The sequence below is a fragment of the Carassius auratus genome, unplaced genomic scaffold (genome assembly GCF_003368295.1).
Source record: "Carassius auratus strain Wakin unplaced genomic scaffold, ASM336829v1 scaf_tig00215913, whole genome shotgun sequence".
In the NCBI taxonomy this organism is placed as follows: domain Eukaryota; kingdom Metazoa; phylum Chordata; class Actinopteri; order Cypriniformes; family Cyprinidae; genus Carassius; species Carassius auratus.
Window position 1 is genome coordinate 37,202 of NW_020528307.1, and position 25,936 is coordinate 63,137.

Sequence of the window (25,936 nt, forward strand, 5' to 3'; positions counted from 1 at the left end):
TCGATTTATCGGAAGCTGTGTTGCTGTGGTGATCGTGCGAGGGGCGGGGCCGCGCCGCTGCGTCACATCCGCTCATCTTCAACCCGGAAGACCGGGAGCCATGATGACGCGCGATCCGTTCGCGTTTTTCCCGTGAGAAGCGCTTTGATGGGACACGCACACACATACACACAGAGAGAGAGAGAGGGAGAGAGAGCGTGTGTTTTCAGGGCGAGTATGGAGGTAAGAAGACCGAGCTGACAGCAGAAGTGCTGAACGCCCGAAACAAACACCCGAAACTAGACTGAGTCCCGCTTCCGCTCCTCACGGCGCACACATAACTCCAGCTGTAGACACACAAGCGTGTGTGTGTTCGATACACTCTCATTTCACTCAGTCCAGTGTGCTGTAGAAGTAAACAGAGGTATTACTGATGAAGTCTGATGCACAGGCCTCGGGCCGTACCATTATCCGCGGGTCGGGGGGGTGATCTCATTAAACCACACTGATGATCACGGTGGCGGTGTCACCGTGTCGGTCTCTTCACTGTAGTCGTGTAACACAGGTGTGTTGTGTAGTAGTGAGGGTCAGTCGGTTGTTGTTGGTATTGTCGATCGGACTCATCCCCCCCTCCCCTCGTCGGTTTGGTCGGGTCTTGAATCCGTGATTACTGCTCGACTGCGGTTCCTGAGATCAGCGAGAGAACCTGACAGCGTCGTGAGTCGGTCTCACGCGTTAATTTTGCTCCGTAACGGCAGCCGGTTCGTTTATTCAGTGAACGGTATTGTCGTGTCAGCCGGAATCAGACTCTGATCTGTTTCGGTCGCTGGTGTCAGATTCGACATGATCGCACGCGCTCGGCCTTCGTGACGTCACGCGGACTCGCTGTACAGATGTGCGGTTCACGCGTCCGTTAGTTCGACGCTCCGCGGGGTTCGGTGTCAGTGTTCGGTCGCTCAGAGGCGGCATGGACCTGAACTTTTACTCGGATCTGTCGGACGGAACCGGGCCGCCCGGTGACCCGGAGCTCTTGGATCCACAAGCGTTTAACGGATTCGAGAAGGTGACCGACCCCCGCCACAGATACACAGACACACACACACACACACACTGATGTTCAACGATTTAAATGTTTTAAATAAGTCTCCTCTGCTCATCAGGGATGCATTTATTTGATCAGAAATACAGAAAAAAAAACAAGGCTGTTACAAACTAAAGCAGCTGTTTTCTGTCTGAATCTGTATTAAAGTGTAATTTCTTTCTGTAATGTAAAAATATTTTCTTTATGTGTATATAAATGTGGCTTTGATGAGCAGAAGAGACTTATTTCAGAAACATTACAAACGTCTGAACAGCTGTGTGTGTGTGTGTGTGTGTGTGTGTATACGCCTCTCTCTCAGTCAGGTTACAGTAGATCTGTAAATGCTGGCACAGTGTTTACAAGCACCTGAAAGGATACTGAAGTACACACATGGTTATTTTGAATGAAGTCATACCTGTGTGCTTTATTAAAGTATATATAGATTTGACTTCACATTAGAGAGACATTTGCGCACGCTGAACTCATGGTGTGGGTTTGTGTCGTCCACAGTTCCCAGGAGGAAGTGACACATACCTGGCCATCGGCGGCGAGGCGCATCACTTCCTGTCCTCCTCAGAGGTGCGGCTGTCGTCCTCGTTCCCCGCCGAGGTGCGAAACACACCACACTTAGCTTGTGTGACGGTCTCGTTAGACTGAAGTGTCCGCTGGAGACCGTTATAAATGTGTGAAGTGCAGAAGAACAGCATTAGTTAGAAGCAGAATCTACTGTGAGACTGAGGTCTGTGCTGACAGCTGTGCTCCAGGTCTGATGAGATCATGTGCTGGTGTCTGCAGACGTTTCACACTCCCAGTCTGGGCGATGAGGACCTGGATCTGGACCCGGACTCGGCGCTGGGCGTCTCTGACGTGGTGTCTGACTTCGGAGAGCTGGGCGACGGCGGGCCGTCTGGGGTTCCTGGGAACGCTGTGGTGGGAGGAAACGATCCATCGTTCGCCTCGACCTTCGTCAGCACACCGTCACAGAGTCTGGAGCAGCTGAGTCTGATGAGCCAACAGAGCGGAGGAGCCATGCTGGAGTCTGCACTGGGGATGGTGAGACACACACACACACACACACACACACAGAGAGACACACAGACACACACACACACACACAGAGCGGAGGAGCCATGCTGGAGTCTGCACTGGGGATGGTGAGACACACACACACACACACACACACACACACACACACACAGACACACACACAGAGCGGAGGAGCCATGCTGGAGTCTGCACTGGGGATGGTGAGACACACACACACACACACACACACAGAGACACACACACACACACACACAGAGCGGAGGAGCCATGCTGGAGTCTGCACTGGGGATGGTGAGACACACACACACACACACAGAGAGACACACACACACACAGAGCGGAGGAGCCATGCTGGAGTCTGCACTGGGGATGGTGAGACACACACACACACACACACACAGAGAGACACACACACACACAGAGACAGAGACACACACACAGACACACACACACACAAAATAAAATAGCATTATTTGGAGTAATGCCATGTTTGTGGTTTAAGGTAAAAAAAAAAAAGGTGTGCTCTGATTGGCCAGCTATCCAGTGTGTTGTGATTGGCTAAATGCAATTTTAAATATAAATTTTTCTATTTATCTATCTAAATGTGTGTATTTTTATTATTATTGTATTTATAACTGTACATTTTACATATAGTATGGTTTAAATTCTATGTATTTTGGGGAAGATTGAGCCTCAATCAGGACAGTAATGATTTTAAAGGTAGTTAATTATCTTCTCAGTGTAATGAAAGTGTTTCTCGCTGCAGGATCTCGCTCATCCTATTGGCTCTCAGTTCAGCAGCTCTTCTCCAATGACCATCGACGTCCCTCTGAGTGACATCAACCACGGCCTGCTGGGCCACACCCAGCTGACCACCATCGACCAATCAGAGCTCAGCGCTCAGCTGGGCCTCAGTCTGGGCGGCGGCACCATCCTGCCCCGCCCACAGTCACCTGACCAGCCGCTGTCCGCTGATTCGCTGTCTGACTCGCTGCACGACGACGACATGGACGACTTCAGACGGGTGCGTTTAGGGATTGCCACTGTTTATTTATTTTTTACAATTATTATTATTATTATTATTTGGTTTGTTGTGAAATGTCTTGAACAAGTGCAATGTTCTGCGTTGTTCTTGTACAATGTCTTGTTTTTTTCATAACATCAAAACATTTTTCTTCTTTTTTTGGTTGGGTTGACTGAATTCGCAATTGTGTTATAAAGTCAGAATTTGCAATTCACAAATTCAAAAGTGAGATTAAAAATTTGCAATTTAAATTTTTTTATTCAGTGGCAGAAATGAGCTTCCATAGAATTAGCATTATTAAAAGTTAGAAATGATATTATATGTACTGACTCCTGGAAAGGGGTTGGCTTAATGCTGTTAGATTTAAGCACAGCATTTGATACACCATTTCATTTTAATTGAACGCCTTAGACACTGTGTAGAGATAAACGGTGTTGCCCTTCAATGGTTTTCTACTTTTCATGACAGGACATGTGCTGTAATCATCAGGAACTTTGTTTCTGAACCCTGCGACTATCTCTTGGGGTGTTCCACAGGGATCTATTCTTGGTCCAACTCTGTTTTCATTATACATGTTGTGTTTTCCTTCCTCTTGAGTTTGAAGACTGTACATCAGATAAGAACTAATATGGGATCATTTAACACATGTATTCTGATTGATTTTGTTGTTAAGCTGCTCTCTGTGGGTCTGAACTGATCTCTGTCCTTCTCTCCCGCGTCTGGTGTCTCTGTTCGGCTCAGAAGAGTGTCCTGGTGGACTCCCCGGTGTCTCTGTCCGTGTCGCCTGCCGTCATCTCCCTCTCGCCGTCTCTGTCGGAGCAGCCGGCCGTCCCGGCGTCCTCCTCTGCTCCCGGACGGAAGGGAGTCGGCGGGAAAAAGGGCAAGAAGAAGAAAGACCCGAACGAGCCACAGAAACCCGTGTCGGCTTACGCTCTCTTCTTCAGGGACACGCAGGCCGCCATCAAGGGACAGAACCCCAGCGCCACCTTCGGAGAGGTGTCCAAGATCGTGGCCTCCATGTGGGACAGTCTGGGAGAGGAGCAGAAACAGGTGCAGAAACTCTACTGGAGACAGCTTCACTTTCATTAATACCAACAGTTCATGCTATTAAACGCGGTTCTTTATTTTACAAAGTTACATGTTATAAGCTAAAATATACTAGAGTCAGATTACAGTGTTCACTATCTAATTCAAATTAGATGTAAAATAATAAAAATTATTTGAAAAAAAATGTTTGTAGTAATTGAGTGAAACAAATAATAATAATAATAATAATGTAATTGTTTTTTATTAATTAATGTCAAAATTGTCAAAAACATTATCATCATTTAGGCATATTTGAATTCTTTTTATTTAATTCCATTCTTAAATAATCTGAGTAATAAATTCTAATTTGTTGGAAACTTCAATTTAAAATGACCGGGGTTTAAAATAAAATCTGAAAGACATTTTTTTTTACTTCCCTAACAGTGAAAATTATTATGAAATGGTAAAAAATCAAATCAAATGTTAAAATAAAATATTTTTTATGACATTTGTTGTTTTTCATTACTATTACTATTACTATTACTATTTATTTCTTTTAAAAGTAATTGATCTTTCTATAAAAAAATGCTCGTATGGCAATAAAAATAATAATACAGACTTAAAAACCTTTCGTTAAATTAACTGAACAGTACATTTTCTTTCTCTTATTCTTTTAAACGTAAAATAAATATAAAATATAAAAATTGAGAGCTATCAAAATAAACACTTTCTAGAAAAAAAAAAAATGTAAAGTTACAATAAAGAATTGTAAAATAAAAACAAACCAAATAAAATGCTTTTTAACATTGTTGGATTTATCTTGTAACATTAATTTGAGACTGAAAACACTGTTTGTGTTTGTCCCCCTCAGGTCTACAAGAGGAAGACCGAAGCTGCCAAGAAGGAGTATCTGAAGGCCCTGGCAGCTTACAAAGCCAATCAGCTGTCACAGGTGACCGTCACACAGACAGTAGCGCTCCATAATATATGGTTTAATATGTGCGGATTAAAAGGCTGTTTACAGTGCCGAATATCGGCCGATATTTCTGCCTTTTCTAGTTTGGCCAAGACTTTTATTTTGACAGCGCTGAGAATGCCAGCTCACAGTTTGATGCTGTGTCTTATTCACTCTATAGATGTAAATTAATCTTTACCTTGTCTTCATTCAGAAGATATGACTAACAGAAACTAGTTAATGTCTTGTTTTTCTGCAGCAGGCGACTATAGAGGTGTTAGATGCTCCTGTGTCTCCTGCCGCCGCTGTGGCTCCGCCTCCTGAGCCCGCTCCGACCGTCACCCCGCCGCGCTCCTCCCGCATCCCGCTGCACGCGCCCGACAACAACACCATCACCAACATCTGCACCTCCAACATCATCCTGGACCTGCCGCAGGTGACCACGCGCTCACGCACAGGTGCGCACAAACCACAGGCCCCGCCCCCCGTCAACAAGATCATCATTCCCAAGCAGCTGCTGCAGTCTCCGCGGCAACCCCCGCCGCTGCAGCAGATGCAGGCCACGCCCCCTCCCCCGCGCCTGCAGCAGATGGTGCACTCCCAGGCTCCGCCCCCTCTGCAGGCCAAACCGCGCGGAGCCGCCGCCGTGGGGCAGGTGGTTACCATGGCGCCGCCGCCCCTGCAGATCAAGATCGTCCCGGCGCCCTCGCCGATCGTCATGACGACCGCGGCCTCACCTGTGGGGGAGGTGCCGCCGCCCGCTGCCATAGTAACAGACCTGTCGCCATCGGCAACCGAGGAGGTGGCTGAAGAAGGGGTGAGTCTGAACGAAGAAGAAACTGTGAGCTGATGCAAACTAATAATAAATTACATGATAAAAATGGGTAATTTAAATAGAAAACTATCTAGATATAATTGAATCTTAAAAAATATAAAGTCAATGATTTAAAAATAGCCTTTTACGTTAATTAAATATATTTTTTTATGGTAAAATATCAAAATAAACACTTCCTAAATAAAATGTAATCATTAAAATATAAAATATTAAAATGCGATAATATCAAAGTATTCACTTTATAAAAAATAAATCACAAATGTAAAAATGAATCTTTAATATATAATGTAAAAAGAACAATGAACAAAATAAACACTTTAATAATCATAATAAATCACATGTAAAAAAAAATAAAATGTGTAATTTTAAAAAATAATTTTAAAACACTTTCTAAAACTTTAATAAGAATAAACTTAAACATTTAAAAATTTAAAACTAAATAGACACTTTCTTAAAGTAATTTAATTACTTTTGTAAATGAAACTGATCAAAAAAGACTTACTAAAAATGATTAAATCAGTGTAGAATTAAATAATTGTAAAGTTTGTAATTGTAAAATTCTAAATAAAACAAATTAAATTATAAACATTTTTAAATTTGAAGCAATTAATACAATTTTAAAAATAAAAGTTTAAAAATAAACTATTTAAAAATCTGAATAATCAAAGTGAAACCTTTACTAAAATGGATTTGGTTTTATTGTACAAAAATAGAGATTTGTATGAATGGCATTAAACTCCTGAGACTGTGAGGGGTTTTGCACAGTGTTTCAGTGTGTGTGTGTGTGTGTGTGTGTGTGTGTGTGTCAGATGGAGGTGGAGCTGAACGTGTCTCCGGCTCCAGACGCTCGTCCTGCAGACGCTCCGAGTGTGTGTGTCCGCGCCGGCTGCAACAACCCACCGATCGAGAGCAAGGACTGGGACCGAGAGTACTGCAGCAACGAGTGTGTGGCCACTCACTGCAGGTACACACTCACACACACACACACACACTGGGTCTGGTAACTCAAAGCATTACAGATACACTGACGTCCTCAGCGCTTGTGTGACTGGTGTTTCTGTCTGATGTCTGCAGGGATGTGTTCATGGCCTGGTGTGCCATCAGAGGACAGAACTCAGCCACCGTCACATAGACACACACAGAGACGGACAGACGTGTGTGTGTGTGTGTGTGTGTGTAGCATGGAGATCTGGCTGAATAAGAACAGCAGAAAACCCATCGAACACTCGACGTCAAACCGTTAACTGCATCTTCTCATGTACAGACTCATTCAGAGGAAAGCAGCGGAAATCTTTAATAATAATAATCAAAAAAGTGTATTCAGGATGAAAAAGTGAGTATTTAAACAGATTCCCGTCATGTGACTGTATATGACTGTGGTATTTGGTGCAGGATGGAGGCCATTTTTACCAGGTGTGTGTGTGTTCTCGTGTGAAAACACAGTCCAGAAACTATGTAAACACACACTGAGTTTGTGTCCTTGAGCACGAGTGTGTGTGTGTGTGTGTGTGAGATTGAGCACTAAACGGATTCTTAAGCTAATAATGGACAGACTGTTTTAAACCACGACGTCACTTGTGTGAATGTTTTGGCGCTTGCTTGATTTAATTTTGAACAAGGGCCTTCAGTTCACGCCCAAAATCCCATCGTTTCTGCTACAACAGAACTGGAAACGAACCACTATAAACTCAGAATAGATGTTCAGCAAAGCGCCATATTTAAGAGGAAGTGGGAAATTGGTTGTGATTTTCTGATAGTAAGCAATCACAGATTCTGACAGGAATGCATTTGGCAGAGGCTTTTATCCAGTGTGTGTCCTGCAGTGCACTCGAGCTGTACATTTAACTGATTCAAGCGTTCCCTGGGAATCGAACCCGTGAGCTTTATGTTGCTAACGCCGTAATCGGGAAACTGGTTACTAGGGTACATTTTTGTAAAGGAGTGTTTTAATATCTTTCACCTTCTCAGAACTAACTGTGACGCGGTGGATTAAAGCGAATAGATTTTATATTGGGCAAATGTACATTATACATTTAACTGCTCATGAAATATGATCTTTTTTTTCTTCATTTTTGATTCTTCTTCATTTCTCTGACTTTATGGACTGTATCATCATCTCAGTTTTCTTACTGTCTTGAGGAGTTTGTGAGTTGAATAAACAATCAAATGGGGAAAAAAATCAAACCAATCTGTTTCTTTGGTCATTACACTTCCTTCATATCTTATCAGGATGATTCTTCAATTATGACCTCTCTGTCCCCTACAATGACTAAAGAGACGCTATATAGGCTTTGTTGAAGAGGTCACAGAAAACTACACAAGAAATGATAACGGTTCTAAACACCTTTGACTTGACTCAGCATGTGCATGGACCCACACACAAAGGTGGACACAATCTAGACTTAATCATCAGTAGGGGTCTAAACATTTCATCCATTGTTATTAAGGACATAGCACTATCTGATCACTTCTGTATTTTCTTTGATATTTGGATGCCTGCTACCACTGAATCTAGATCTGTCTCTGTCAGAAGGTGATACATTAACGAGAACACAAGTGAACTATTTATGGAGGCTATATTTTTAACACCAAGCATTTCTGCAGACTCTGTTGATATTCTCCTTGATTCCTTCAACTCAAAAGTTAAGAATGTTATTGATGATATTGCTCCAATAATAGTCAGTAAGAAAACAAACAGACAGAAATCAGTTTGGAGAAGATCAACAGGAGTTCAGACGATGAAAAGACAAGTTGGATGTGCCAGAACTTTCTTCAGTTAAACAAGTCCACTTTTTGGAATCAGCTTCCAGAAGAGATCAGATGTGCTAAAACATTAGCGACTTTTAAATATAGACTCAAAACTCATCTGTTGAGCTGTGCATTTATTGAATGAGCACTGTGCGATGTCCGGAATTATTGCACTGTAATTTGCATATTCACTATATTTTATGCAACTGGAAATGAGTGCACTGTCTTTAATTTACATCAATTTTTAAATGCCTGACTACCTGAAGTAGAGGAAATGCTGAGAGCAGGATGAGAGCGAGGCTGGAATGATTCCTCAACGGCCGTTTGTCAGGGATGCGCATGCGCATCGCGAACATTCTCTCTTTTAGTGCACGCGCTAATACAAATCCATAATTAATCACACACATAAAAAAATAACCTTTCCTTAAGTAAATTCAAACAACTGATTAATAACATAAGATAACTTATAATATAAGATACTTATAAGATAACATTAAATAAATTACTTTTTCTTTTTGCAACAAAATGGTAAAATATAAAACTGCAAGAAATGAATGGTATTATTGTAATTGTATGAGTAACTGTGATGCTTGTTTTTGCTTATGAAACCTTTAAAAATAATTAAATTTAATTAATTTAATAAGAAATTTTAATCCTCAAATTTTGGGAAATTATTTTCTTTTTGTGTGTGTCCTTTTTTGAATTATGAACTCCTTCAGCAGAATATTTATGTAATTATAATTTTTATTCAGTATTATATTTTGTAACTTTTATTGGATAAAATGTAAACAATAGGCTAAAAGAGGAGCATCTTTGCAGCCGAGTTTTCACCAGGTGTAATTACTAGCTGTCCGGCTTTTGAGATGAATACAATGTTTTATTATTGATTTTAAATCAATTATTATTGATGATCTCTTTTAATAAGTATATGATTAGTATAATTGCTATTATTGATATATTAAAATAATCTGAATTAAAATGGTTTAATGTGTTTATAATGATTTTTTTAGAATTTTGGAATCACAACATTAATTATGGATAAAACATTTTCCTACATGCATTCTCTGTGAATTAAAACTTACATTATGGTCCCTGGAGTCTAAAAGATAACATAATGATTATTAATTATTTTTTAAGAACCACCTTATCAATCAATCCCTGCCAACAAACCCATGTGCTCTAATAGCGCGATTTCGAACGGCACCAGATGGCGGGAAAGAAGCCAGGGGCGGGCTTTGCGCGCGAGCGGAGCGCTGCACGTGACCGTCAGGGCGGGATTTGACTGGGCCCCGCGCTGGAAGACTTGAGCCTCAGGGCGGGAAACACAGGAAAACAAAACGCCTTTCCCTCCAATAACGAATTTATAATGATCAGATTAACGTCACCGCATCTTTTTACAAACATATCCAGTTTCAAGCACGTCTTTCGTTCAAAATAATAATAAATACGTATATTCTAAACTGACACAAAATGGCAGGCAAATTTTTATAAATTAATTAATCTGACAAATAAATTAATACAATTCATTTAAATGAGTAAAAATAAATCATTAAACAACAATCCCGTTACTGTTTCTAAATATATTTCAATAAATAAATGTTAAATATTGGTTTGAGCAGTAATTGTATGATTAAGCGTTATATATGTTCAATAAAATAAATAAATAGATGTTAAATAGATGCAAAAAGAGGGAGGAGCTAACGATCAGTCGCGCGCACGCGTGTTTTAACGTCTTTTATGCACATCATCAGCGCAACTGAGACCCGTTTAAACTCAACCGACACATTTTAAAGAAGAAGTACCGTCTTTTTAAATAGACATAGTTGAGATCGCATTTATTCCGGTCTTTTCGCGTGTTGTTAGTGTGTGGTCCAGAAACAGTGAGAGTGAGAGTGAGAGTGTGTCCGCTCTGCGCTGCTGTACTTCAGCGTGTGTGTGTATGAGTGTGTGTGTGTTTGTTGATGTGATATTATGGCGGTGAATCTGGATAAAGACGCCTTTTACCGCCGCATCAAGCGACTCTACGGGAACTGGAAGGTACGGGAGGCTCATGAACACCGTTAATCATCTCACGGATCACATTCACACACAACGACAGCCGTGTGATGCTGAATCCTCTCTCTAACACACACTCTCGGGCCTCGGGTCCGTGTGAGTGTGATATAGACCGCCCGTTGGGGTCTTCGTCTCTCGGTCCGGTGATGTGTTTCTCTCTGTAACGGAATCGCGGAGGTCTGCGCGCGTTTTCGTATCGTTTTGATGCTGTTAGCGCACCGGCTAATGTGTTAGCCTGTTAGCGTGGACCGTGCTTCACGACATTTCCGCTCTGTTGTAAAGCGCGTCGGTAACGCTGACGTCCAAATAAAGCCGCGTTTCCTCCAGATTTTGATAAATATTTATCAGATAAACGCTTTACTCGGGCGCAGAAGTCCAGTCTGATGTAGCTTTAGCTGTAAGCTATCTCCCATTGAGAAGAAAAAAAAAATAAGTTATGTAGATATTTATTTTTTAAATATTATGTTTTTTCTAATTTAAATTATACCACTATAATATATTTATAATGTTTTTTCAATAATTTTTGGATTCTCTGTATTTTATTATTATACAATATTTGTCTATATTATATAATTATACTACTTTTTTATACAATAATTGAATATTACTGACTTACACGTTCGTTATAAGCGATTATTTTTATTATTATCATAATATAAAATTGCACAATTATAATATATAACACCTAAAAATGTATTCCATATGTATACATGTAATATTCCATATTATTTGTTATTTATATTGTCTTTTATTATTATTTGATATTATACAGATATCTCAATCTAACGATCTCTTCAGAGAAGTGTGTGACGTGACGAGGTATAATTCTTCATCATGACCCTGTGTTTTCCCGCCACAGAAAGGTGAAGATGAGTTTGGGAAGGTGGACGCCATCGTGGTTTCTGTCGGAGTCGATGAGGAGATCGTCTACGCCAAATCTACAGCCCTTCAGGTGCACCCCAACACTGTTTATGAGTTATTAACACCATCAGAGCGCTGCTTACATGTGTGTTTATGATCCGTCCACAGACGTGGCTGTTCGGCTACGAGCTCACCGACACCATCATGGTCTTCTGCGAGACCAAGATCATTTTTCTGGCCAGTAAGAAGAAGGTGGAGTTCCTGAAGCAGGTGGCCGTCACCAAAGGAAACGAGAACGCCAACGGGGTTCCTCCGATCACACTGCTCGTCCGAGAAAAGGTACCGCACGCTCCACACTTCTGGCGCTTTCACACAGCGCCGGGGTTAACGTCTGCCTGTGTGACAGAGCGAGAGCAACAAGGTGAACTTCGAGAAGATGATCGAGGCCATCCGAGGAAGTAAAGAGGGGAAGACGGTGGGCGTGTTCATGAAGGACAAGTTCCCCGGAGAGTACATGAAGAGCTGGAGCGACATGATGACGGCCGAGGGTCTGGAGAAGGTCTGTTCTCTGACGGTCACACACAGAGCGTACTGAAGGGTGACACGGGCTGAGTGTGTGTGTGTGTGTGTGTGTGTGTGTGTGTGTCAGGTGGACGTCAGCACGGTGGTGGCCTACACGATGGCGGTGAAGGAGGACGGAGAGCTGGCGCTCATGAAGAAGGCGGCCGCCATCACCAGCGACGTCTTCACCAAGTTCTTCAAGGAGCGAGTGATGGAGATCGTGGACGCAGACGAGGTTCGTTCACACACAGAGACGTGACGAGGCTTTAGACTCAGAGCCAGAGAAGTTTCCGCTTCTAGCTGATCTCAAATACAGGAAAAAATACAGCTGTTTTCTGTGTGAATCTGTGTTAAAGTGTAATGTATTTCTGTGATGCTCCGCTGTATTTTCAGCATCATTCCTCCAGTCTTCAGTGTCACATGATCTTCAGAAATCAGAATAATATGATGATTTACTGCTCAAGAAACATTTCTGATTATTATCAATGTTGAACACAGTTGTGCTGCACAATATTTCTGTGGAAACTGATACGTTTTATTTTTCATTATTCACAGATGGATAGAGAGTCTAAAAGAACAGAATTTATTTGAAACAGAAATCTACTTTAACATGTCTTTACTGTCACTTCTGATCATTTTAATGCATCACTGATAAATAAAAGCAGCAGTTTCTTTACAAAATTATCTAACATATATATAAAAGCAAGTCTTAATTATTTTAGGATTTCTTGTGATCAAACTTCAGAAGTGATAATTCAACACATGGAAATATTTTAGTTTCATTGAGATGCTATTGTAGTTTTTAATATTGTAATATTATATATTTTTTTTAGTTTGTATTATATTCATATGATTTTTATTGATTTTTGACTGGTTATTTTTGTAAGTTCTTGAACATTTTTAAAGGTTTATTTCAAGTAACAAGTGTTTTCCCGTCCAGGCTCGTGGTGTCAGAGCATTGCAAGATGTCATTCATAAACGAATATATTGCTTCATAAACCAGTTACAATGTATCTATTGATTGAAAGACGTCTTAAGTGTTTTGAGTGTTATTTCATGCCGGTTTTCTTCAGTGCTGCAGTGGAGATCCGGAGCAGTCTGAGCTAACCTCTGTGTTTCTGCTCATCAGAAAGTGAAGCACAGTCGTCTGGCCGAGTCGGTGGAGAAGGCCATCGAGGACAGGAAGTTTCTGGGCGGTGTGGACCCATCGACGGTGGAGATGTGCTACCCTCCCATCATTCAGAGCGGCGGCAGCTACAGCCTGAAGTTCAGTGTGGTCAGGTGAGTGCAGAAACTCACACATCCTCTGTAGCAGAAGCTCAGACACTAAACCTGTCCCCTCTCTCTCCAGCGATAAGAACCACATGCACTTCGGAGCCATTACCTGCGCCATGGGCATCCGCTACAAGTCCTACTGCTCCAACCTGGTGCGCACGCTCATGGTGGACCCCCCACAGGACATGCAGGACAACTACAACTTCCTGCTGCAGGTGGAGGAGGAGCTGCTGAAGGAGATGAAGCACGGTGAGTCCACAGAGACAGTGTGTGAGAGAGAGAGAGAGAGAGAGAGAGTGTGTGTGTGTGTGTGAGAGAGAGAGAGTGTGAGTGAGAGTAAGAGTGAGTGTGTGTCTGTGTGAGAGTGAGTGAGTGTGTGTGTGTGTGAGTGAGCGTGTCTGAGCGTCTGTCTGTGGGAGTGAGCGTGTGTCTGTGTGTCTGGGAGTGAGCGTGTGTCTGTGTCTGTGGGAGTGAGCGTGTGTCTGTGAGCGTGGGAGTGAGCGTGTGTCTGTGAGTGTGGGAGTGAGCGAGGGTGAGTGTGGGAGTGAGCGTGTGTCTGTGTGTACAGGAGTGAAGCTGTGTGACATCTATAACAGTGTACTTGGAGTGAGCGTGTGTCTGAGTGAGCATATGTCTGAGTGAGCATATGTCTGAGTGAGCGTATGTCTGTGTGAGCGTGTGTCTGTGTGAGCGTGTGTCTGTGTGTCTGTGGGAGTGAGCGTGTGTCTGTGTGAGCGTGTGTCTGTGTCTGTGGGAGTGAGCGTGTGTCTGTGAGCGTGGGAGTGAGCGTGTGTCTGTGAGTGTGGGAGTGAGCGAGGGTGAGTGTGGGAGTGAGCGTGTGTCTGTGTGTACAGGAGTGAAGCTGTGTGACATCTATAACAGTGTACTTGGAGTGAGCGTGTGTCTGAGTGAGCATATGTCTGAGTGAGCATATGTCTGAGTGAGCATATGTCTGAGTGAGCGTATGTCTGTGTGAGCGTGTGTCTGTGTGAGCGTGTGTCTGTGTGTCTGTGGGAGTGAGCGTGTGTCTGTGAGCGTGGGAGTGAGCGTGTGAGTGTGGGAGTGAGCGTGTGTCTGTGTGTACAGGAGTGAAGCTGCGTGACATCTATAACAGTGTACTTTGAGTGAGCGTGTGTCTGAGTGAGCATATGTCTGTGTGAGCGTGTGTCTGTGTGTCTGTGGGAGTGAGCGTGTGTCTGTGTGAGCGTGTGTCTGTGTGTCTGTGGGAGTGAGCGTGTGTCTGTGTGAGTGAGTGTGGGAGTGATCGTGTGTCTGTGGGAGTGAGCGTGTGTCTCTGTGAGTGTGGGAGTGAGCGTGTGTCTGTGGGAGTGAGCGAGTGTGAGTGTGGGAGTGAGCGTGTGTCTGTGTGTACAGGAGTGAAGTTGTGTGACATCTATAATGGTGTACTGGGAGTGTGGGAGTGAGCGTGTGTCTGTGTGAGTGTAGGAGTGAGCGTTTGTATGTCTGTGTGAGCATGTGGGAGTGAGCGTGTGTCTGTGTGTACAGGAGTAAAGCTGTGTGACATCTATAACAGTGTACTTTGAGTGAGCGTGTGTCTGAGTGAGTGTGTGTCTGTGTGTCTGTGGGAGTGAGCATGTGTCTGTGTGTCTGTGGGAGTGAGCGTGTGTCTGTGAGCGTGGGAGTGAGCGTGTGTCTGTGTGTACAGGAGTGAAGCTTTGTGACATCTATAACAGTGTACTTGGAGTGAGCGTGTGTCTGTGTGAGCGTGTGTGTGTGAGCGTGTGAGCATGTGTCTGTGAGTGTGGGAGTGAGCGTGTGTCTGTGTGAGCGTGTGTGTGTGAGCGTGTGAGCATGTGTCTGTGAGTGTGGGAGTGAGCGTGTGTCTGTGTGAGTGTAGGAGTGAGCGTGTGTCTGTGTGAGTGAGTGTGGGAGTGATCGTGTGTCTGTGTGAGCGTGTGTGTGTGAGCGTGGGAGTGAGCGTGTGAGCATGTGTCTGTGAGTGTGGGAGTGAGCGTGTGTATGTCTGTGTGAGAGTGAGTGTGTCCGTGTCTGTGTGAGAGTGGGTGCGAAGGAATGAAGCACAGTGAGCAGACGAAACCGAGAGACCGAGTGTATGTGTGACTGTGAGTGTGAGTGTGACAGTCTGTGTGACTGTGAGAGAGTGTGTGCATGTTGAGGATCAGTGTTTAATTATCTCTCTGTGTCTGTGTGTACAGGAGTGAAGCTGTGTGATGTCTATAACAGCGTACTGGAGTTCGTCAAGAAAGAGAAACCAGATCTGGTCAGCAAACTGACAAAAAACCTCGGGTTTGTGTCTGGAACGCTTCACACTCAGATAATCGATGTGAAGTGTGTAAAATGAGCTGTGTGTGACAAGTGTGTGTGTGTGTGTGTGTGTGTGTGTGTGCTGCAGGTTCGCTATGGGCATTGAGTTCAGAGAAGGATCGCTCGTACTGAACGCCAAAAACCAGTTCAAACTCAAGAGAGGTGAGTGTGTGAATATAAACCAGGGGCCGATCTACAGGATTTAGCATTACTGCATTCAAAGATTAACTCTATTATTTGCTCCTGTATTTAAATTGTTAATTTACCTTAAAATGAAGATTCATGAGACTGTTTGAAAAGTATATCAGTTTAACTCCCTTCAGTCTGAGACATGCAGCGTGTGTGTGATTCAGTCCCAGGCTTCGCTCTGGTAGTGATCTCACTGGAGTGTGTGTGTGTGTGTGCAGGGATGGTGTTCAGCATCAGTCTGGGATTCGCTGACATGATCAACAAAGAGGGGAAGAAAGAGGAGCAGAAGAAGTACGCGCTCTTCCTCGGAGACAGCATACAGATCAATGAGGTGTGTGACGGCTGAGCGGCCCGCTGTGAGTCCATCTGTCAAACACTTTTCAGTAATGCTGTGTGTTCGTGATCGCAGGAGGATCCAGCCACCGTCCTCACACCCGTCAAGAAGAAGATCAAAAACGTTGGCATTTTCCTGAAGGTAACCTGAGTCCGTCTCCTGCCTGTTCATGAACCTGCTCCAAAATCACTCTCCAAACACATCTGTATGAAACACATCATCCGTTAGGGTTCCACTACAAATATTAGTAGAATGCACACTTTGGGATATTGCATTAAAAAATGCTGGATGAAGACCAAGATGTTTGTAATACTTAAATGTGCATTAAAAAAAAATCACTTGCTCCAAAGCAGATACAAAAAGAACAAAAAATAACAAATACATATTGTTTTTAATAAAATGAAAATAAGAATTCATAATATAAAAAAAGCTTTGCATTCTTTCAGTGACGTTATTGTAGTATTATGCAGAAAAAAAGTTGCAGAGTTATTTTTATTGCTAATAAAAGTCAACTGTTCTCTTGACCAAATGCAATGTAAAGGGTAATTTATTTGCTATTATTTTACATTAATTCCGATTTTTCACAACTTTAGATGAAAAAAGTGGAAAAAAACCATGTTTGTGTGTGTTTTGTAGAACGACGATGAAGAGGACGAGGAGGAAGAGGATGATAACGCGGAGGAGCTGCTGGGGAAAGGAGCGCGCAGCGCCGCCCTGCTGGCCGACAGAACCAGGGTAACTGCATCCTTCCTCTTCACTAATGCCCATAGTTCACCCGTTTCATTGGTGCGTTCTCATGCGCTCTCATCCCATTGGTCAGAACGAGATGACGGCCGAGGAGAAGAGGCGGGCCCATCAGAAGGAGCTGGCCAATCAGGTGAACGAGGAGGCCAAGCGGCGCCTGACAGAGCAGAAGGGAGGAACACAGACACAGAAGTACGTGTGTTCGCTCCTCACTCGGCTCAAGCTGAGGCGCTAGTTTGATCTAACACTCTTCTGCTTCCTCCTCAGAGCACGGAAGTCAAACGTGTCGTATAAGAACGTCTCGCAGATGCCCCGCGAGAAGGACATCCGAGACATGAAGATCTTCATCGATAAGAAGTACGAGACGGTGGTCATGCCTGTGTTCGGCATCGCCACGCCGTTCCACATCGCCACCATCAAGGTAAAGCACCACACGTCCCTCACAGTGAGCGCGCTCCACTCCTCGCTCTGAGACCCTGACCTGTGTTTGCAGAACATCAGTATGTCTGTGGAAGGAGACTACACCTACCTGAGGATAAACTTCTTCGTGCCGGGCAGCTCGCTGGGACGCCACGACGGAAACATCTTCCCCAACCCCGAGGCCACGTTTGTCAAAGAGATGTAAGACTTGAGATGCATGCTCTTCAGTCTTTGATCAGTGTGTCGTAAATAAACTGCAGTGAGCACACGCCAGAGTAAGACTGATGTCCCTAAAGTGTGTTTCTAATGTACATTTTGGGATATTGCATAAAAAAATAACTGGACTTAAATGTGGAGATGTACTTTAAATCTTATAATTTACATAAACTAAAACATGTTCAGTTAAAATAGATACTAAAATAGATTTGTTTGGTTTATATAAAAAAACATTTTTTAGCAGCGTGCCAAGTGAAATTTAGTTTGAATAAAAATGTATATAAAATATTACTGTTTTAATGTATAAAAAAATCTAAAAAATATTTTTGTTCTGTTTAAAAACGGATCTAATGTAAAAATATATAGAATGATATATTAAACATTAAAAAGGTGATTTCTCATTTTTAAACTACTGATATGTGTTCATAATTTTTAATAATTCTACAAGTCTTTATATTTTAACAACAAATTGTAGAAACATACTGTTATTATAAGTTTACATGAAAACAGTTTAAATGATTTTTGCAACACATTTTTTCAGAGTTTCATAATAATTATTTAAATAACAAAATAATAGCATTTATTTGCAGTTATTTAGAAACAGTTCTGTTACCAAAAAGTGAAATAAAAGCTTTTAAAATCTGCCAAATGTGCAATTTAAATGATTTTCACAACTCGGTTTTTGAGTGTTGATTATGAAATCATTTTGATTTAAGGAAATTATTATAAAACAACTATTGTTTAGTATTTTTTGTTTTAGTGCATTCTGAGTTCATTGTGGTGCATCACTTATTTTATATATATATATATATATATATATATATATTTTATGAAGTGAGACCAGATTTAGTTTTATATTTAGAGATGAGCTTAAATTATTTTCTATTTCAGTTATTTTCTACTTTTCAACATAAATACAACTGCTAGCTGGCGTGATGCTAAATTATAAACACAAACATTAACTAAGCAAAGGCATTGAAGTGAATGTTTTCCCGTCCAAATGAATTAGCATCAGATGTTTGAGACACATTATCAGCTTGTTTCACACTAAAGGACTGCTGTGTCTCTTTCAGAGCTGTGCTTCTTTTGAGCAATACTAAAGCCTTTGTGACATGCTAACACTGTTGTTTTCAGCACGTACCGCGCGTCCAACCTGAAGTCTCCCGGAGATCACTCCGTTCCCTCCACAAACCTGCAGAACGCCTTCCGCATCATCAAGGAGGTGCAGAAGCGCTACAAGACCCGCGAGGCGGAGGAGAAGGAGAAGGAGGGCATCGTGAAGCAGGACTCGCTCGTCATCAACCTCAACCGCAGCAACCCCAAACTCAAAGACCTTTACATCCGGCCCAACATCGCTCAGAAGAGGATGCAGGGCTCGCTGGAGGCGCACACCAACGGTGAGAGAAGCTGTTTTCATTAAATCATCTGTTTTCTGTGTGAATCTGTGATGCACAGCTGTATTTTCAGTATCATTCCTCCAGTCTTCAGCATCACATGATCTTCTGACTTGTGCTGTGAGTGTGTGAATGTTAATCAAACGACTGACTCTCTGTCTCTCTCTCTCCAGGTTTCCGTTTCACATCAGTGCGCGGCGATAAAGTCGACATCCTGTACAACAACATCAAACACGCTATTTTCCAGCCGTGCGACGGAGAGATGATCATCGTGCTGCACTTCCATCTGAAGGTGTGCGACGAGCTGTAGACGTGTCTCCTGTTCCCCGCAGAACACCGACTGACTTTACCTGTCTCTGTCTGTCCCAGAACGCCATCATGTTCGGTAAGAAGCGCCACACAGACGTGCAGTTCTACACAGAGGTGGGCGAGATCACCACAGACCTGGGCAAACACCAGCACATGCACGACCGAGACGACCTCTACGCCGAACAGATGGAGCGAGAGATGCGACACAAGCTCAAATCTGCCTTCAAGAACTTCATCGAGAAGGTGGAGTCGCTCACCAAAGAGGAGCTGGAGTTCGAGGTTCCCTTCAGAGATCTCGGGTGAGTGGATTCATTACTCAGCATCTCATTAACTGCTTCAAACATACGTGAACGTTCCCAAATAAGACTTCAGTCAAAACAGTGGCTCTCAATTATTCACTATTCATGCAGGAATTTAATTGTCAAATTTTGTTTTACAAGTCATGATTCGGCAAAAATGTTTGTGCTTAAATTTATAGAAAATGTAGAAACAACTGAAATGCACAAACATCTAATATTGTGTGATGCCTTATAAACATGAGATTTTATACATGGGTACTGAAGGCAGATGCATTTTTTGTGAACAGTTCATAATAGGAATTCAAAACTTTTTTGTGAGTAAACAGTGTTTTTTGGGTGAAGTGCAGAAGTTTTGAGAGCAAACACAATTTCAAAAAGTTTCTCGGAGAAACAAGCGTTGCAATTGAACGCAAAGTATATTGACAGCACACGTTTCTCTTGGAAATAAGTGTTGGTAAGCGATTGTAAAGTTTCTCAGGAAAATGTTTTGAGAGTTCTTGTGGAAATGTGAAAGTTTCGCGAGGAAATTTCTCAGGGGAAGTTTTGAGTATACGCAAAGATTGTGGGGAAATCTAAAAGCAATGACTTTATATATAACGCATAGTTTCTGGGAAACAAAGCTATTAAAGTGAACAATATTTTTCAAGTAAACGCAAAATGTTTATTGCAACTTATGTTTACTCTAAATACAAACATCAAAAATTTTAGCGATTGCAACTTTTATTTGGTAAACGAGAAACTTTTGAGAACAAATTTCGCAAAGTGAATGCGAAGTTTCTGAGGGAGTTCGGTCTAGCAAACAGATGCTTAGTTTATCGGGAATGTAGAAGTTTTGCAAGCGATCACAACTTTTCTTAAAGAAACGCTTAACTTTTGACACTGTGAATGTTTCGCAAGTGAAAGCCGAAGTGAAAGTGTTCTTGGAAAAACACTAAACTTTTGAGAACACCTTTCGCAAAGTGAATGCGAAGTTTCTCCGAAAATCTGGTCTAGCGAACAAATGCTAAGTTTATCGAAAATACTTGGAGAAATGCAGAACTTTTGAAACTGTTAATGTTTTGAAAGTGAAAGCAAATTTTATTGTGGAGAAAGTTGAAGGGTTATTTAGAAAAAAATTGCAAAAAAACAAAACTCATACAATGTAGTTTTATGCTAAATGCTAACAAGTGTGGTTGCGTAATTTACTGATTCATCATGTCTGTGCCATTACTAGTGAATGAGACCCAATAGTTGGTCTGGTTTGAGCGCTCTGTAAACCGTAGTTTCTTGATCATGTGACGTCACTGGTGTGTTCAGGTTCCAGGGCGCCCCCTACAGGAGCACCTGTCTGCTGCAGCCCACGTCCAGCGCTCTCAGTAACGTCACCGAGTGGGTGAGTGTCTCGACGACCTCATGAATGATACCACACCACAAACCCCCGTCTTTACGCCCCGCTTCTCCCGCACAGCCTCCGTTCGTGGTGACGCTCGACGAGGTGGAGCTGGTTCATTTCGAGCGAGTCCAGTTCCACCTGAAGAACTTCGACGTGGTCATCGTTTATAAAGACTACAACAAGAAGGTGACGATGATCAACGCCGTGCCCGTCAACTCTCTGGACCCCATCAAAGAGTGGCTGAAGTAAGGCTCTCGCGTGTCGCCCGTGTCGCTCTCGTCGGAGTCGTGTGCAGTGTGTGTGAACGTGTTGTCTCTGTGCAGCTCCTGTGATATCAAATACACGGAGGGCGTCCAGTCTCTGAACTGGACCAAAATCATGAAGACCATTGTGGACGACCCCGAGGGCTTCTTCGAGCAGGGCGGCTGGTCCTTCCTCGATCCCGAGAGTGAGGTAACAGATCTGACCTGGGATACTAGTCTAGTTTTAACTCCTATTAATTAACCGATTTTTGCAAATTTAGAATGATTAAATTCGATTCACAATTAAATTTGATTCGATTATAACGATTCGATTCTGCATTCTTTAAGTGCATTCACAGGATTATTTAAATGTTTCCCCTAAAATATTTGAATTCTTAGTCAGGGGGCAAATTACAGTAGCATTTATGGTTAGAGAACCATAGGTTAAAAAAACAAAAACAAAACTTTTGTCCATTGTTAAATGGTAGTTTAAAACCCATTTTAAAATCAGACATTGCATTACCATGTAAACGGTACATCATTATCATGTCACAAAATTTTCATTCATGAATTATAAATATATGTTTGGAATCGTGCACTATAAAGTCAATGTTCAAAAATGTGAGTGACAGTTCAGGAGTTAATGATGTGACATGGCATGACATACGTAAACATGTATGTAAGCCAAGATAAAAAAAAAAAAAAGAGCTTTAAGGTATAAGCATAAACATTTTGTCACACCAGGGGTGTAGCCATCATTTCAGAAGTGACAGAACTGTCAAATACAATAATTTTATGTATGTAGCCCTGTTTTTCTACAGTCAATGATGTAGCCTATATATTATCATAATTATTATTATTATTTATGTATTTTTTTTTTTTTTTTACAAGGAATTATCTTCTTTTTTTATTACTTTTAATTCGCTGTAAGAAATCGAATACACTGCTGGACAATAATCAATCATTTGTAATCGATATATTTTTTCTAATTATATACTAGGCTACATTTAATTAGCAATTATTTTAATTTTCTGCACAGAATAAGGTAGAAATATACTTTATAGTTTATGTACTGTAATAACTGATATGTCAATTAGCACTGCATCATTCATAAATTTAATTTAATTTTATTATTATTTTTTTTTTTCATCAGTTCATTCTGCTTTTATTCAGTTTAGCTGCAGATATAGCCTGGCACGTCTATGAGAGCGAGATCGCTTCTCTTTCAGTGTGAAAACGTCTTCATCTCTACTGAACTTTTCCTCTCCATCAGCGAATGATTCTGAGAGAAAACGCTCCAGATGTCTGTTTGCTAATGAAACAAACGCTACTTTCATGCATCTGATTATCAGATAAATATCGCGCTCTTATTTCAAGGTCGTTGTTAATGCTGTGGTTAATTTTAAAAGTTTCCTTGGTATATTCGGTTCATCCGCAGTGTTTAAACACATTAATCATTCAATGGATCTGTGCGTATGATTTAGACACTTACATTTCTGCTCCGTCCATGCAATAAATACAGCTGTGGACGGCTCCGGTAACTCCGTCGGTAAGATGCAGAGAGCCATTGACAAACTACAGAAAAGTAAAACTACGTCACGTTAGTATTACTGGCCACGAGTCCTATAGATCACACGTCAGCTGCTTCAGAGACGAACGGAGCGCGTGAAGGACAGATGGAGGCACGATTCACGAACACTCTTCAAGGTCTCCATTAATTTGTGCGTGTAGTAATTTAATGTGTATACATTTTGAAAGCATTGAATCGCTATAGAAATCGTGATTCATTCGATTCTTAGCATTTTGAATCGATTACTGTCCGAGATCAGCGATTCACGATTCAAAAATCATGTTTCAAGATCGATGCATATGAATCGACAGGGTTTGTAATTGATGCATCGAGAAAACGAGTGAATCGTTACACCCCTTTTATATATATATTTTAAATTTTATGTGCTTAATTTAGTATTTATTTCTTTGTATATCAACTTTAAATGAGTGTTGAGACTAGGCAATATATGTATGTTTATATCGGGGTACTATATTTATATTTTTTGATTTTAATTTTAAAGTAGTTTTTTTTATTTTATAATATTTTAATGTCTTTTTTTTATGAAAATGCTAAATGTTACTTTGGCAACTAGCTTAAACTTAAAAAGAAAAAATAAGTGTTAATGTTGACTTTGTTTCAATTTAAATTGAAAAAATTAAAAAATTAAGAACTTTATTTTGAAATGTATTTAGCTGTTTGAAAACAATAAAAATCCTTAATAATAAATAACAATTATGATTATCATTTAAACATTTTATTATTATTTAATATTTAGATGCATAAAAATGTATTAAAGTAACTTATTTTATTTCAAGTTACATTTTAGTTTTTTTGCGTTTCTTTCTGGAGAGCGAGCATCTGAAAGCAGATTGCATGGGTTTAATCTAGTCCTCATATCTTGACCCGATCAGGATTATTGGGATGTTAAGCTGGTGTTTGTGTGTCTCAGGGAAGCGGCGGAGAGGAAGACTCTGAGTCAGAGATGGAGGACGAGACGTTTAACCCCTCGGCTGATGAGGAGGAGGAGGAAGAGGAGGACAGTGATGAAGATTACTCCTCAGAGACCGAGGACTCGGGTAAGCAGCGTCTGTGATTGAGACTTTAGTTTCTCTGAGAAGATGTGCAGGTGTTGATGTCTGATCTCTGATCACAGATTACAGCGCGTCTCTGGGCAGCGAGGAGGAGAGCGGCAAAGACTGGGACGAACTGGAGGAGGAGGCCAGGAAAGGTGAGACATGGCTTTTAACTGTGCATTACAACAATAACTTCAGCAGTGCAATGATTGCTCTTTTATTTCCTCGTCAGCTGATCGTGAGAGTCAGTATGAGGATACGGAGGAGACCTCAAACAGGAAGAGGAAAGGCCGTTCGTCGGCTCCGCCCCCCAGCAGCAAGAAGAAGAGAAGACATTAGAGAACACACACACACACACACACACACACACACACTGCCAAATCAGTCTCCCACAGTCCTCTCTGACAGCCCCACACATACACACACACACACACACACATACACACACACACACACACAGTGTGTAGTGTGTAGAATAGTGTTTTTCATCTCAGCGGATGGACGGAGTCCTCACTCGTCTGCGTTTGCTTTGGATTCCCTGTGTTGGGTTGAATGGCCTCTCTCAGGGGTGTGTGTGTGTGTGTGTGTGTGTGTGTTTTATGAGCGTTACGTGACACTCATTACTCCACTCTTCCGGCTCGTCTTGTCTCTCACGCTGCTCCTGTTCGTTTATGAATAGACACACACATTTGACTGCGACGCGTTTTACGTTAGTACTTAATGATTCACTTTGTGTTTTTCTAATACGAGGGGATATGGACACACACACACACACACACATTGTAAACATGAACACACTTTGTTCCATTTAGTTATTTTTTGCTCATTCTGGATTGGTAGTCTTGTATTGTTCAGTCAAAAATGCTTTTGTTTTCTTTTTCCTTTTTTTGTTTTTTAAATAAAAGTAAAGTGAAATGTAAAACTTGTTTGCTTCTTATTTTAGCTCTGTTTTCAGCAGCGTGTGACGTGGACGATGGTCTTTGTGTTTGACTGGATGTGGAGATTAACACCTGCTCTTCTGTAACGAGGAGACACACTTATTTTTAGTCCACTATAATTCATGTTCAAATCCTGTTGATTTCTTCTATTCTCCACGGCTTCCAAACCTGAGCGATTGGTTTTAGTTTAGCATTTTGAATTGGATGTTACTTTTAGATTTTTCTGTTTTCATTTTATTTGAGTTTGTTTTATTTTTAGTATTTTTACGAAGTAATTTTTTTTGTCAGTGTACTTTTTAGTATTTGAATTGTAAATGAGAAATGGAAACTATCTGAAATGAAAAAGTAAACATTAACTGAAATTAAATAGACTTTTCCAAGTAATATTTTTTGTAATGGTTGTATTTACATTTTTATATATTTCGGAGCACATAAAATGACATTGTTTTAGGTGGTCCAAATGTTTATTTTAAATTATAAACGTATTTGTACTTGTAGACTAAGACAGGGTTTTATACATGTACATTTACTTTCACAAAGGAATTTTTTTTTTAAAGACATAAAAAAATTACTGTAGCCATTGACTTCCATAAAATGTAAAAAAACAATAGAGACCAATATTCTTTAACATATCCTCTTTGGTGTTCAACAGCTGAAAGAAGCTCATGTATGTTTGGAACAGCATGAGGGTGAGTAAAAGATGACAATGTTTATCTGGTTGAACTGTTCCTTGAAGGTCTGTTCACTTTGGTGCATTGGTTTGAACCTGACATGGAAACTTCTTGAGGAATGTCTGTTGATTTCTGTGCTGATATACTGTATGTTTGTGTATGTGACTGTTTCAGATGCAGCTCTCTCAACATTCAAATCCTCATTCAAACCAGCTCTGTCTGCATGACTGCGTATAGTATACCCACAGCAGTGGCAGCTGAGGTTGATCACTGATCAGCTGATGAGCACATCTTTACATTTAAAAACCAAACAAAAAACAATGTCTTGAATTGTTGGGTTTTTGAACTACTATAAATTTATCCCTTTTTTAACATTGCATGAAAAATTAAACTGGTCCAATTTGAGAAGTGAAAGAAAGATTAAATGCTTTTTAACTGCTAGCTGGTCAG

General features: G+C 41.3%; 2 protein-coding genes across 8 annotated transcripts; both read left to right on the forward strand.

Moving 5' to 3' along the window:
• The first annotated feature begins 8 nt into the window (after positions 1–8).
• LOC113096405 (TOX high mobility group box family member 4-B-like) lies at positions 9–7,569 on the forward strand. 7 transcript variants are annotated; one of them, XM_026261784.1, is made up of 9 exons: positions 9–222; positions 1,571–1,669; positions 1,856–2,113; positions 2,874–3,131; positions 3,873–4,181; positions 5,029–5,109; positions 5,372–5,929; positions 6,757–6,911; positions 7,022–7,569. In XM_026261784.1, exons 1-9 carry the CDS (start codon positions 148–150, stop codon positions 7,077–7,079), a joined length of 1,851 nt encoding a protein of 616 aa, XP_026117569.1. In that variant the 5' UTR covers positions 9–147; the 3' UTR covers positions 7,080–7,569. The 7 variants fall into 7 exon arrangements, with proteins under 7 accessions (XP_026117569.1, XP_026117567.1, XP_026117565.1 ...); XM_026261780.1 differs by lacking the exon at positions 9–222 and adding an exon at positions 265–1,042 and having other exon boundaries at positions 5,375–5,929; XM_026261781.1 differs by lacking the exon at positions 9–222 and adding an exon at positions 270–1,042 and having other exon boundaries at positions 3,876–4,181; positions 5,375–5,929.
• Positions 7,570–10,401: 2,832 nt separating this feature from the next.
• LOC113096409 (FACT complex subunit SPT16-like) lies at positions 10,402–24,799 on the forward strand. The gene is made up of 24 exons (XM_026261788.1): positions 10,402–10,732; positions 11,610–11,702; positions 11,780–11,950; positions 12,018–12,170; positions 12,261–12,407; positions 13,302–13,453; positions 13,524–13,696; positions 15,625–15,715; positions 15,822–15,895; positions 16,141–16,253; positions 16,332–16,397; positions 16,893–16,991; positions 17,077–17,192; positions 17,268–17,421; positions 17,494–17,621; positions 18,771–19,033; positions 19,204–19,322; positions 19,400–19,638; positions 20,935–21,010; positions 21,086–21,255; positions 21,334–21,463; positions 23,754–23,880; positions 23,958–24,032; positions 24,110–24,799. The coding sequence occupies exons 1-24, from the start codon at positions 10,667–10,669 to the stop codon at positions 24,214–24,216; spliced, it is 3,102 nt and encodes a 1,033-aa protein (XP_026117573.1). The 5' UTR covers positions 10,402–10,666; the 3' UTR covers positions 24,217–24,799.
• Positions 24,800–25,936: the final 1,137 nt, after the last annotated feature.